Source organism: Equus quagga, chromosome 13 (assembly GCF_021613505.1).
Source record: "Equus quagga isolate Etosha38 chromosome 13, UCLA_HA_Equagga_1.0, whole genome shotgun sequence".
NCBI classification, from domain to species: domain Eukaryota; kingdom Metazoa; phylum Chordata; class Mammalia; order Perissodactyla; family Equidae; genus Equus; species Equus quagga.
The window spans coordinates 4,559,018-4,574,451 of record NC_060279.1 but is presented as its reverse complement, the minus strand read 5'-3'; the positions used below and the strand labels follow the sequence as shown (position 1 = coordinate 4,574,451).

At 34.7% G+C, this 15,434-nt stretch overlaps 1 protein-coding gene across 9 annotated transcripts in view; it reads right to left on the bottom strand.

Moving 5' to 3' along the window:
• Positions 1-15,434, bottom strand: part of DCAF6 (DDB1 and CUL4 associated factor 6) — a 146,937-nt gene that overhangs the window by 82,047 nt on the left and 49,456 nt on the right. For all 9 annotated transcript variants that reach the window (XM_046681511.1, XM_046681516.1, XM_046681517.1 and 6 more), the window contains exons 5-7: positions 9,838-9,951; positions 6,201-6,336; positions 3,841-4,055 (exon numbers count right to left, since the gene is read on the bottom strand). In XM_046681511.1, the coding sequence (XP_046537467.1) occupies positions 3,841-4,055; positions 6,201-6,336; positions 9,838-9,951 (465 nt within the window). The remainder of the gene's footprint in view (positions 1-3,840; positions 4,056-6,200; positions 6,337-9,837; positions 9,952-15,434) is intronic.

The following is a 15,434-nucleotide window of genomic DNA, read 5'->3' as shown; positions in this document are numbered from 1 at the left end:
GCAAACATTTTCTCTCATTTTATGGGTCATTTTTTTTTTAACACAACATTCATTGATTTTTTTTTTCTCACAGTTAAGCAGGTTTTGATAGAAACTTGGTGACAGGGACCTGTAGATTTTCTGTTTTCTCCTAGAAACTATACCAGGCAACAAGAATGGAAAAAATCTCAATATCCTCAGCAAAGGAGACAGAAAAAAAACCCCCACAAATTCCATATTATGTGTAAGTGTGGCTAAAACCAACTGAGAATAGCAAAATCTGCACAGGAAGCCACAAGTGTGTGGCAGGGAATAATCAGAAGATTAGAGAAAGCCTAGTGTGGCAGCTGTCCAAAATCTCGGACAAATAATCATTTCCAGAAAGAGAGAGCCTCACCCTGTATGTGAATTGTATTTAGAGTAACAGAACAGAGCCCTGTTCCATATTTATGACAGAGAAATTTTTACATTACACAGACTAAGAACTGGTGTTAAAACCTCAGCAACTATTTCTGGAACAAGATCTTCCAGTTAAAAAGTCTTGAGTTTGACTTTCTGAGATAGGATAAACCACCTAGTCAAGAATACTGAAAACGGTACAGCATCCATTCAGGCAGTCGCTTAACAAATATTTTTTTGAGCAACTCTTACATGTCAGGCACTATTCTAGGTACTGGGAAACGATCAATGAACAAAACATACAAAAATCCCCAATGTCACAGAGTTTATAGACTAGTGGAACAGACAAACAATACATGAAATAAAAAAGTAAAATATACAAAGAAAGCGGTCAGTGTTATGGAAAAAAATTATGTAGAAAAGAGAGCTGGGAAGTACCAGAGAGTTAAGGGTTGTGATTTTAAATAGGGTGATGAGGTAGGGCCTCACCAAGAAGGTGACACGGGCAAAGACCTGCAACACGGGTAAGGAAAGAAGAAATCCAGACACCTGGGGACGACTGCTTCAGAGAGTAAACACAACAGCCATCAGGCAGAAGCACACTAGGCCTGCCTGAGGAAGCAAGCAAGCAGACGTGGCCAGAGCAGAGTCAACAAGGGAGAGAGCAGGAGCAGTAAGGAGAACCATAAGATATCAAGTCCTGAAGCCACTCTAAGGACCTCAGTTTTGCTTTGAGTGAGATGGGGAGCCACTTCGAATGCTGCTCAGAAGAGCAACATGGTTTAAAGGATCACTTTGTCTGTCATGTAGCTTAAGGGTTTGGGGTAGGGGGATGCTGGTGAAAGCAGGGTGACTGGTTAGAAAGCCACCATAACAATCTAGGACAGAAATGCTAATGCCTTCGATCAGGGTGGCAGTGGTACTCGGAGTGGGAAGTAGTACTACAGATTTGGGATATGTATTTTAGGGACAAACTACGGAGACCAGGAGAAAATGAGAGACTGGATTCAACAAAACAGTCCAATAAGGGGGCAGGGCAGGTGGGAAAATGTCAAAAAGACATTAGAGGAAAAGAGAGAAAAGACAATAAAAAGAAAAAGGAATACAAAAATAAAAACAAGAAGTAAAAAAAAACTGAATAAGACAACAGAATACACTAAATAAAGAGGGAGGAAAAATGGAAGAGAATTAGAGGCTACTGGGAGAAAAAATGGAAGAGAATTAGAGGCTACTAAGAAATAAAAAGGTCCACACACAAATTTAAAAAATATAAAAATATTGTGGAAACATAAGAAAAACTCATATATTAAACTTTTAGTCATAGTTTAAAACCCTGCTCAAGCTTTTCTTCTGTTCCCAATCAATTATTCTTTCCTTTGGTCTATTTATATACAACATCATTCTTACATGTAATTCTATTCTATTCTAAGCGTCACATATTTATTTATTTATGTCTCTACAGCTGCCCCTCGATATCTGTGGGGTTGGTTCCGGGACAGCCCCACCCACTGAATGCCAAAATCCCTGGATGTCAAGTCCCTTAAGTCGGCTCTCTGTATCTGCAGCTTCCACATCCAGGGATTCAGCCAACCACAAATCATAAGAACAGTACGTGATCCGAAGTTGGTTGAATCCTTGGATGTGGAACCCATGGATCTGGAGGGTCGACTGTATTTCCACTAAACTGTAAATTTCTGACTGAGAGGCCATTTCTTTGTCACAGTCATCCTTGAATTTCTAAAGTTTAATATAGGATTTAGTAGACAGTAGGCACCGAAGGAATATTTACTGAGTTAGGATGAGTTTGTCTGAACACTACTGTCAAGGATTCAGCATAAAGTACTGAAAGAAAAGACAGTGAAATTAAGAAGTAGACAGATTATTAATTTCTTCCATATATGCCTCTGAGTTGTTTGGTTTATTACAATAAGCATGATTTATTTTCATAATTTTAATCCATTTTTCAGAATTATTTTTAAATCAGTTAATTCAACAAAGAATACTGAGAAAAACACGTTCAGAAAAAAACCAGCTGTTCATGACTCAGCCTCATTTGCTCTGATTACATAAACATCTTTTGGCTAAGTATTCTATGGTATAAAAGCTAGTTGGCCCACTTAAAACGTTTCTCCATTTCCAACTCTTTCATTACATAACAGTCACAAAGTTTCACTGTAACTTTACTGAAGCACATAGCTCCAGAGGAAATTACATAGCAGCAACAAAATGAGAGAGCAAATTTCATGTTTTCAATCAGACCAATAAACTCATAAATAGCTTTCATTAGCCATCACACCCTCTTCTTTGTCAATCTCCTAATCCACTTTAATACAGTGCCACATTCAAAATCCCAAAATATATTTATAAAGCGATCCTCATTTTGTTCTAATTTTATAGCCCTTTAAACCTACAAATAGAAGAAAAGGATTTAGTTTTGCATCTCATAAGAATTACAAAATCGCTGTTGTTCCTTAGTACCTTTAAAAGGTGTTCACTAATAGGAGTTAGACCAATATCAAAAAGTCACTGATAATAAATAAGCAGCAATGGTTAATTTCAAAAGACATTTATAAGCCAAAGAATAGAGTGATTAAACATAGGACATTATAAAACAAAAAAGCCAAAGTGAAAACATGTTGGGAAAAGAAGCTTAACAGGTTAAAGCAAGCATTTTTCTACTGCTGTGTACTCTCAAGGATATATTATTTCTGGTTTCTGCCTTCTAAAAGTAAGACAATGGTTACCTACTTTAGAGTCATTTTAGTGTCAGCAATTCTTTCACCTAGTTTTCATTCAATATACTATATATATATAAAATGTGATGTATACACTTCCAAGAGACTAAATGTTTATGTTCATGCACCAACAGGAATTTTACCTATTACTGTTACTATTCATATGTGGACGGCAATGCCCTCCTCTCCCGATTGTGTATGTGCGTTTCCAAGTGTGTGTGCATATACACTTTAACTCACCTATTCCTCATTCACTCATGTGTTTTGTAAAATGTACCTTCGGATATTATAGGTCACTCGTTCAAAATTGTGAAAGAGAGGAGGAGGAGATCGCTGTCCACATATGAATAGTAACAGTAATAGGTAAAACTCCTATTGGGGCATGAACATAAACATTTAGTCTCTTGGAAGTTTATACATCACATTTTTGATTATTTTAATTGCCTTTTAAACAAGTGTTAGAACTGCTGATCTTTCTAGCTGCTGCTGTGCATCTACAGAGAAACATTTTGCTATTAAATATTTTCTCTTTAAAAATATTTCACGATATTTTTTTCTAGAGTCTTATTTAATAGCTGCTGTTCTTTCGTGTGTGTTTCGTGTCCTTGTTCCTAGACTATAAAGGCCTTGAAAATTAACTCTCTTTTTTGAAGCCCTCCAGGCCCCAGGAGTCACTAAATGACTATTTTCTGAATTGAATAAAGAACGTGGTTTTGAGTCTACTTACCTCTTCTCTTCTCTCTTCTGCAGAAGGAGTTTTAAGTTCTCGTGCTGTATCATCTTTCGGATCAAAAAGATATATGTAATCTGAAGAGTAACTAACAAGAATCTCTTGACCATCTTCACTGTAACACAGAGATGTCACTCTGCAGGACTTATTATTAAGATGCGAAGGGATAAAACGGGCAACCAATCCAGTAGTTCCTCGACCTGCATAATTCCCTAATAAAAAAACAGGAAGTTGTTTAATATTCATAATGCTTTTGAAGAAAAACATTTTTAAAACTCAATCTCAATTATGAGACATTCACTTAATGTAGCAATATAAACCCAAACTTTCATATTCAATGTCTAGAAGAGGCTCTTTTTTTCTATTTTCAGATTTTATAACAAAATAAAAAAGAATACAGTATAAAGGCTACATACCTTCAAAAAAAGTTCATGATTGTCTGGAATTCCAGATTACATAAATGTTTGATTGGAAATATGAGTTATTTAACCAATTAAAATTATTTGTGATTATAGTCACACTAAATCATCATCCAAAAAGTCCCTCCCAATTAAGATAATGTAACTTTTATAACATAAATAGGAAAGCCGATATTTATTAGCATACTAGATAAAATAGTGCAGTATCATTTTAAAGTGGTTTACATTTTACTTTATTTTTTTAAAAGATTTTTGATTGTTGGGAAACTTTCCTCTTATAAGATAACACAGTAGGAATACCATTCCAATTTTAATTAATTTTGGTAGCCATCAATACAATACAATATGATAGGTAGAGGTACAACTGGCACTTTGTGCCCTGGTGGCCCAGGAATGCTAAATTCTAAGAATCCCACAAAGCTGTATAATCCTACACAATGAAATCTTGCCCTGCCCAGAACGTCAATTGTGTCCCTTCTATTGAGAAACAATAATTAAGCCTACAATTTCCTATTATATTACTACTCCCTCCCCTAAATGGAATTATCCAAATACACAAGACTCTTCAATTAGTTAAAAAAAGAAGATCCCATTTAGTCTTCCATTTCAATAATCTATGTCCATTTTTACTGGACATAAACTGACACTGAGATTGACACTGTTAGTTTCTGGCGAAGTTCACTTTTATTTTTAACAATACAGTCATGCGTCACTTAATGACAGAAACATGTTTTGAGAAATGCGTCATTAGGTTATTTCATTGCTATGTGAACATCATAGAATGTACTCAGACAAACCTAGATGGCATAAAAACCTACACTACATGGTGCTAAATCTTATGGGACCACAGTTATCTCTGTGCGGCCCGTCATGGACCAAAATGACATTATGCAGTGCATGACTGTAGAAAACGTGTGAATATATATGAATGTACGTATACTTGACGTGTGTGTGTGTGTATAAGTAATCCTGGCCTTCATTTACTCAGAAAATGCTAACAGCAGTTGGCTTTGAACTGGATATTTTGAAAGTGGTTTGATCCCATAGTGGATGAGGAGGAAATGAGGAGTTTAAGGTGGATTCAAATTCAGTACTTTAGCATCATTAACAGTACTTTCACTGGGCTAAACAGGTATAAACATACGCTATACCTTAATACATACCCAAGTCACTGTTCCTTCCTAACTTTTCTCCCCACCATGCTTACTAATATCCCCTTGATTGAAAAAGTGGCAAAGAGAAATTAGGAAAGACAACTGCTGTGAGCTGAATAGCGTCCCCTCAAAATTCATGTCCAACCAGAACCTCAGAATGTGACCCTATTTGGAAATACGGTCTTTGCGGATGCAATTAGTAATATGAAGTCATACTGGCTAAGGGTGAGTCCTAAATCCAATATGACTGGTGTCCTCATAAGAAGAGGGAGATGTGAACACAGACACACACAGGGGAGAACGGCACATAAATATGGAAGCAGAGATTGGAGTGACACATTTAAAAGCAAAGGAATACTAAGGATTGCCAGCAACCACCAGAAGCGAGGAGAGCAGCATGCGACAGATTTTCCCTGAGAGTGTCCAGGAGGAAACACCCTGCAGCCCTTGATTTCAGGTGTGTGGCCTCCAGAAACATGAGAGAACAGATTTCTGTTACTATAAGCCACCCGGTTTGCAGTCCCTTGTTATGACAGCCCTAGGAAACTAATACATGGAGTCTTGTAACTTTTTAAAATGATAAACCGCAAAAATATCACTCTGGTAGGGTCATAAAAACTTGGTGAAATGCTATTTTTTTATAATAATCCATAGTATTTAAATACATTCCATTTACTGAATTTTACAACAAACTAATGAAATTTTAAAATTGCAAATATGTCAATGAAGATTTACTCTTTGAAGTTACAGGATCTTATATTTTCTCCAATATACATCATTTTACCTGTAGCTCTTGTCCCCAGCATTCGCCGATCATATATTCGTACTGAGCTATCAGAACAACCAACGGCAAGATAATATGGTACTGGTGGACAAATAGCTACAGACGTGGCGGCACGGCGGCAGTTAATTAATATATCCTACAAAAGATAAAATAATACCACTTACACAGAGCTTTACACTAGAGATGATACTACATTAACACATTTTCCCTTCAATAAGAAGATAACCTTTCTCAGAAATCCTAATTCAGTCATATGACAATGAGGGGGAAAATAAACAACACGATTTTCTTTTATTTTTCAGATTTCTATCAGTCAGTGTTTCTAACACATTCAGTTTATGTGAAACCAAAATAAATACACTCAGTCAATATTCCTCCTCAGCAGTTTATGAGTCTAAGGAAAATTCTGTTTTCCTTTACAGTCTGCTATACAACTCCAAAATTGACTTCTAATACAATATTGTACAATTTCCTTATGAACTAATCGCAATAAGAAAATACATATGGAAATACTAAACATAATTAAAGTAGAGACTCAAAAAACAACCAATATTTGAGTAACGCCAAATACATTCTGAAGAAGAAAAAAATAAAAATTACTTCCAAATATAAGACTAAAATGCTGAGCAATTATGCCAGATCAGCAACAGCTACAAAAAGCTGATATTAACTCAAGAAACTTATTATTTATATTATGATAGTTTAAACCCTTTTTCAAAACTAGCTACATTCATATAAGGATATAATACAATTTGAATTATTTCTCAAAAATGCCTCCTATGGGCCGGCCCCGTGTCCGAGTGGTTACGTTCTCGTGCTCCGCTTCGGAAGCCCAGGGTTTTGCCAGTTCGGATCCTGGGCGTGGACACGGCACTGCTTGTCAGGCCACACTGAGGCAGCATCCCACATGCCACAACAAGAAGGATCCACAACTAAAAATACACAACTATGTACCAGGGGGTTTTGGGGAGAAAAAGGAAAAATAAAATCTTTAAAAAAGAAAAAAAAGAAATGCCTCCTAAATATTCCCACACTCATGAATAATGAACATCTTTAGAAATGTAAAAAACTCAGAATCTACATAATGTGTCACTAAGTCGTTAATATTATAAGAAACGCATATTATTAACCCACTGTAAAGATGGAGGTATAGTCTACCTTTGTCTATGATAAGTATTAATGATTATTTTATGTGGTACACACAATATTTTCATTATCATTGTTGCTACTAAAATAAAACAAAAATATTACCTGATTTTAAAATGTTAAACTTTTTCTTTTTTGTGAGGAAGATCAGCCCTGGGCTAACATGTGTTGCCAACCTTCCTCTTTTTACTTGAGGAAGATTGTTGCTGAGCCAGCATCTGTGCTAATTTTCCTCTATTTAACATGGGATGCCAGCACAGCATGGCTTGATGAGTGGTGGTAGCTCCACGCCCAGAATCCGAACCTGTGAACCCCAGGCTGCAGAAACTTGGTGTGCAAACTTAACCACTACACCACTGGGCAGGTCCCTACTCTTTTCTTAACATGTAAAATTTTTCTCCTTACCGGTTGGAAAACAAAGTACACACATATATACAAACACTGTAAAAGACAAGTATTACTATACTGTCACTACTTATCTCTATACAAGCACTAGAAAATGTTAAGAGTTATCACCCCAAAAATATATCCTTAAGGTATTCTGTTAATTATATACTATTTTGTTTATCACTCTAGTTTCTTATAGTTCTCAATATAGCCATGTTTTTAAATTACATTTACCTTAAGTATGCTTTTCATAATTCTAAGTTCTTAGTAGTTAAGAATTACTGTAGTTACCAGTTTTCTTTATACTCTATCGATGCATTTTTACATATTAAAATAAGTTTTATTAAGGAAAATTTTAACAATATTTTCAATTATCAGCCTTGTTTTCTTCTTTATTTTTACAAGGTTTTCGGTTATAAAAGCACAATTAAATCCTACTACATTGTACACTAAAATATAGCTTAAAAGAATTTGGCAAACCAAATTTTAATACCTAGTATTTACTAAGAAACAGGTATGACAAATGCGCTCAATAAGCAATCTAATATTTTAAACTTACTTCTGCCTTCAATTCAATATTTTCCTAATTGTGTATGTATATACATATAGATAACATAAAAACTGACTTAAAAGATTGTATATTTTAAAAAGATTTAACTTCTATTTTTTTCTTTTTCTTGTTTCAATATATAAAATAATCTTTCCTCCCTCCCCAAAGAATGTTAACAATAGTAACCAGTTTAATTAGGCAGCACTTAACTTGATTACCAGTAATTTTGGGTGTGGGGACGGGGGCAGTGATTGTCAGTAAAAATGTATTTAGCAATACTTTCTTATTTCATTTACTACTTTAAAATGATCCGAGAAAAAAGCTACTGTCTCTAAATAATATTTGAGGTTAGTTGTCTGGGGTCATTACACTGAATCATTTCTCTGGCCTTTTTCAAGTTTAAAATAGAATTGAAAAAAAATAAAAATTGATAGTGAAACTCTGAGAGAAGTGAGCTAAATCTGAATGAACATATTGATAGAATGGTATCTCATTTTAAAAAAAAGATAACATACAACTCTTGGTTTAAAGGCTGAGGGAAAAAAAAGGACACTCCACTACTACATGCTTTCATCACTGTTATTGATAACCTAAAATTGTATCCACAAATAAATGGGGAATACTGAAAAATGCTTCAGGTTTTTATAATGCTAGAGTAGATACTGAACAATTATGCAAATTTTCATAAATATATTTGAAATGCATAATTAAAATATAAATTCTATAACTTCACTATTAGATTGCTTATTAGTGAACTTTAATTAAAAAATATTTTCAATGGTGCAGCCACTACAGAAAACAGTATGGCGATTCCTTGAAAAATTGAAAAAAGATCTACCACATGATTCAGCTATTCCACTGCTGGGTATTTACCAAAGATCATGAAAACATGAATGCGTAAAGATATGTGCATCTTTATGTTCACTGCAGCATTATTCACAATAGCCAAGATTGGAAGCAACGTAGGTACCCATCAAGGGACGAATGGATAAAGAAGATGTGGTATACATACAGAATGGAATACTACTCAGCCATAAGAAATGAGGAAATCTGGCCATTTGTGACAACATGGATGGACCTTGAGGGTATTATGCTAAGTGAAATAAGTCAAAGGGAGAAGGTCAAATATCGTATGATTTCACTCATAAACAGAAGATAAAAATAATGACAAACACACACAGAAACAAAGATTGGATTGGTCGTTACAAGACGGGAAAAGGGGTGATCAGGCACATGTGTGTGGTGATGGGTTGTAACGAGTCTTTGGATGGTGAACGTTGTAATCTACACATAAATCAAAATATATAATGATGTATTCCTGAAATTTATGTAATGTTATAAATCACTGTTACCACAATGAAAAAAAAAAGAATTTGTGGCTATCAAAGAAAAAAAATACATATATATTTTTTGATTATAAAATATATGCTTATTGGAAATTTTACGAAAATAAATATTTTTAAATTCATCCATAATCTCATAACCCAGAGATAACTTACTATCCAATTTTAATTATAATGTTAATTTTTTTGCATGATTTGTACAGAAACTTACATCTTTGCAATCTTCTTTTGTACAGCTAGTTTTGATGCGTGTATCAAACCACCGAACAGTTCCATCTTCACCACAAGAGAGAAAAGTATATGGGTCATTGGGTACAGTCATAATCTAAAGAAGAAAATGAAGGCACAGATAACATTATTGAACATTTAAACACATGGCTTTGAAAAACACTGCTACTATTTCATAAAATGGTTTAGGCAAAAGCAACTAAAAATCATTTATTTCAATTATTTATGACATACCCATACCATGAATCTAAACAGTACAATACATATAGAAATATGCAAGAATTAACTGTTGAATTAATATGACTCATTACTTTGAAGTTTGAAATTAATGTACCTTCAGATACAAAGTTCTTCAAAATTATAAATTTCTAACAACTTTGGCAAGAAAAATTCTCCCTTAGGAAGCTTGTCCAAACTATTCAAAGCCTAATTTTTATGTTTTCTGGATGTGAATTTATACTTGTATTATAAAAACATTATAGAATTTTCTTCTCTGAGAATGTTTAAGAAAACTATGGGATGCTGAATTGATTTCAGCATTTAAACTGATCTCTCAAAAAAAATTTTTAGTTGTGGTGATGCTTGTACAACAGTGTGAATGCACTTAATGTCACTGAACTGTACTCTTAAAAATGGTGGGAATGGCAAATGTTATGTTATGCACATTTTACCAGAATAATTTTTTTAAAAAGAAATAAAATATTTTATTTCAAATAAGTAATCTTAAACTATACCTTAAAGAACTAGAAAAAGAAGAATAAAGCCCAAAGTCAGTAGGAGGGAAATAAAAATCAGAGCAGAAATAAATGGTATAGAAACTAAAAACACAATAGAATGCATTAATGAAACTAAGAGCTGGTTCTTTGAGAAGATAAACAAAATTGACAAATCCTTAGCCAGATTCACTAAGAAAAAAAGAGAGATGACTTAAATAAATAAAATTAGAAATGAAAGAGGAGACACTACAACAGATACCACAGAAATACAGAGGATTATAAGAGAATACTATGAAAAGCCATATGCCAACCAACTGGATAACCTAGAAGAAACGGATAAATGCTTACAACCATACAACCTCCCGAAACTAAATCAAGAAGAAATAGAGAATATGAATAGACCAATCACAAGTAAAGAGATTGAGATAGCAATCAAAAACCTGCCAAAAACAAAAGTCCAGCACCAGATGACTTCTCTGGTGCATTCTACTAAACACTGTTTAATTTAATACTATCCTTTTCAAACTATTCCAAGATTTAATATCATCCTTCTCAAACTATTCCAAAATATTGAAGAAGACAGAACACTTCCTAACTCATTCTATGAGGTCAACATCACCCTGATACCAGAACCAGACAAGGACAACATAAAAAAGGAAAATTACAGAGCAATATCACTGATCAACATAGACACAAAAATCCTCAACAAAATATTAGCAAATCAAATACAAGAATACATTAAAAGGATCATACACCATGATCAAGTGGGATTTATACCAGGGATGCAGGGATGGTTCAACATCCGCAAATCAAGCAGTGTGATACACCACACTAACAAAATGAGGAATAAAAACCACAGGGTCGTCTGAACAGATGTAGAGAAAGCATTTAACAAGATCCAACATCAATTTATGGCAAAAACACTCAATAAAATTGCTATAGAAGGGAAGTACCTCAACATAATAAAGGCTATATAAGACAAACCCATGGCCAACATCATAGTTTAACAGTGAAAAACTGAGAGTCATTCCTCTGAGAACAGGAACAAGACAACAATGCCCACTCTTCCCACTCTTATTCAACATAGTACTGGAGGTTTTGGCCAGAGCAATTAGGCAAGCAAAAGAAATAAAAGGGATTCAAATTGGAAAGGAAGAAGTAAAACTCTCACTGCTTGCAGATGACATGATTCTATATATAGAAAACCCTATAGAATCCATCAGAAAACTACAGCAAAGTTGCAGGGTACAAAATCAAAATACAAATATCAGTTGCATTTTTATATACTAACAAACTACCATAAAGAGAAATCAAGAATATAATCCCAATTTACAGTGGCAACATAAAGAATAAAATATCTAGGAATAAATTTAACCAAGGAGGTGAAAGATCTATAAACTGAAAACTACAAGACATTATTGAAAGAAATTGAAGAATACATAAAGAAATGGAAAAATATTCCATGCTCACAGATTCAAAGAATAAACACAGTTAAATTGTCCATGTTACCTAAAACAATCTACAGCTTCAATGCAATCCCAATCAGAATCCCAATGACATTCTTCACAGAAGTAGAAGAAAGAATCCTAAAATTTATGTGGAACAACCAAAGAGCCCAAAAAGCAAAAGCAATCCTGAGAAAAAAGAACAAAGGTGGAGGTATCACAATCCCTGACTTCAAAATATACTACAAAGCTATAGTAACTGAAACAGGATGGCACTGGCACAAAAACAGACACACAGATCAATGGAACAGAGCTGAAGGCCCACAAATAAAACCACTTTATCTAGAGACAGCTAATCTTAGACAAAGGAGCCAAGAACATACAATGGAGAAAGGAACGTGTCTTCAATAAAGGATGCTGGGGAAACTGGACAGCCACGTGCAACAGAATGAAAGTAGAGGGGCCAGCCCTGTGAGCGAGTGGTTAAGTTTGTGTGCTCTGCTTCAGCGGCCCAGGGTTTTGCCGGTTCAGATCCAAGGTGCAGACCTAGCACCACTCCTCAAGCCATGCTGAGGCGATGTCCCACATGCCACAACTAGAAGGACCCACAACTAAAAAAGATATGTACAACTACATCCTGGCAGGCTTTGGGGAGAAGAAGGAAAAATTTTTAAAAACTTTAAAAAAAAAAGAATGAAAGAAAATTATGTTACACAGTACACAAAAATTTACTCAAAATGGGTCAAAGACTTGAAGGCAAGACCTGAAACCATAAAACTCCTAGAAGAAAATATAGGCAGTACACTCTTTGACATCAGTCTTAGCAACATCTTTTCAAATACCATGTCTACTCAGGCAAGGGAAACAAAAGAAAAAAATAAGCAAATGGGACTACATCAGACTAAAAAGCTTCTGCAAGGCAAAGGAAACCATCAACAAAATGAAAAGACAACACAATAACTAGGAGAAAATATCTGCAAATCATATATCTTACAAGGGGTTATTTCCCCAAATATATAAAGAATTCATACAATCCAACAACAAAAGAACAAACAACCTGATCAAAACATGAACATGGGATATAAACAGATATTTTTCCAAAAAGATATACAGATGGCCAACAAGGACATGAAAGGATGTTCAACATCACTAATTGTTAGAGAAATGCAAATCAAAACTACAATGAGATATCACCTTACACTTGTCAGAGTGGCTACTACTGAAAAAACAAGAAATAACAAATGTTGGAAAGGATGTGGAGGAAAGGGAACCTTCATACACTGCTGGTGGGAATGCAAACTGGTGCAGCCACCATGGAAAACAGCAATGGAGATTTCTCAAAAAATTAAAAATAGAAATACCATGTGATCCAGCCATCCTACTACTGGGTATTTATCCAAAGAACAGGAAATCAACAATTCAAAGAGATTCATGCTTCCCTATGTTCACTGTAGCATTACTTACAGTAGCCAAGACGTGGAAGCAACCCAAGTGCCCATCAACTGATGACTGGATAAAGAAGATGTGGTGTATATATTTATACAATGAAATATTACTCAGCCATAAAAAAGACAAAATCATGCCATTTGAGACAACAAGGAAAGACCTTGAGGGTATTATGCTAAACGAAATAAGCCAAACAGAGAAAGACAAACAGCATATAATTTCACTCATATGTGGAAAATAAACACAAGCATAAGGAGAACAGATGAGTGGTTTCCAGAGGGGAAAGGGCTGGGGGAGGGACTTACACATGTATGGTGATGCATAAAAACTAGCCTATTGGGGTGAACAAGATGCAGTCTATACAGAGACTGAAACATAATAATGTATACACCTTAAAATTTACACAATGCTATAAGCCAATATGACCTCAATAAAGTAATTTTTTAAAAAAAGAAATAAAACATTTCAGATATTCCCATACCCACTTCTGGTTTAGCAATAACGTTGTAAGTTGAGGCTTTCTGTGAAGGCTCCTGCTCAACAAATCTGCCCCCTCTCCCTCTGTCCCTAGAAGTAGAAACTACCAAAATTGGGTATTTAGCATTTCTGCGTATGTTTTTATGCACCCATAAATGATGGAAGGTATGCTCCTATGTTTTAAAACTTTGTATACACAAAAAGGTGTTCAGATTCATTAGTCATCAAAAAAATACAAATTAAAATCCTAAGTAAATATCACTACACACTGCCAGAATGACCAAAACGAAAGAGACTTGATAATATCAAATGCTGATGAGGATGCAGAGCAACTGGCACGCTCAAACACTGTTGACGAAAGTGTCAAACTGTACAAAGACTTTGAAAAACCATGCATCAATATCTACTAAAGCTGATCATATGCCTCTAATATGACCCAGCAATTCCACTAAAAATAAATGTCTGCCAAAGAGCACCTACCGATGTGTACTAGAACATTCATAGCAGTGTGATTCATCTCAGCCAAATACTTCAAACAACCCAAATAACCAATAATAGAAATTGTGATACATTCTTAAAGTAAAATACTAAATCAACAATAAGAATAAGCAAATACAGCATTCTCAAATTATATAAAACCAGTGACAAAGATAAGAATAGAGGACTTCTTGCCAGAAACCAGTGGAGCAACATCTTTAAAGTAGTGAAAGGAAAAAACCTGTCAGACTAGAATTCTATACCCACAGAAATATCTTTCTAAATCAAAGGTAAAATAGACTTCTTCAGAAACAAGAAAGCTGAAAAGATTATTCAAGAGCACAGCAGTCAGGAAAGCACAACTCTCACCTAATTATGACTATCTATTTTTGTAATAAGAGTTTAAATGAAACACAGCTACACTCAATTATTTACAGATTGCCCAAGGCTGCTTTCTTGAGATAACGGCAGATTTGAGTACCAGTCACATGTCGTTTAAGGAGGGGCACAGACTCTCAGAAATGCTTTGTTGGGCGATTTCATCATTGTGCAAACATCATACACTGTTCTTACACAAGCCTAGATGGCACAGCCTACTGCACACCTAGGCTACATGGTACTAATCTTACGGGAGCACTGTTGTATACATGCAGTCTGTCACTCACAGAAGCATCGTTACTCAGCACGTGACTGTAGCTGTGACAGAATCACACTGCCTACAAAGCTTAAAATATTTACTTCTGGCCTTTTACAGGACAATTTCCCAGACCCCTACACTAACAGACTAGCACAATACAAAATATTTTTTAAACCCTTCACGTAAAAGGAAAACGATACCAGACAGTAATATGGATCTACACAAAGGATTGAAGGATTAGAAATTATAAATATGTAAGTAAATATAACATATTTTTTCTTTGTTTTAAAATCTTTTTAAAGATAACTGACTATTAAGGGAAGAATATTAATATATCATGAAGTTTATAACATATACAGGAATAAAACACATGAAAAAAATA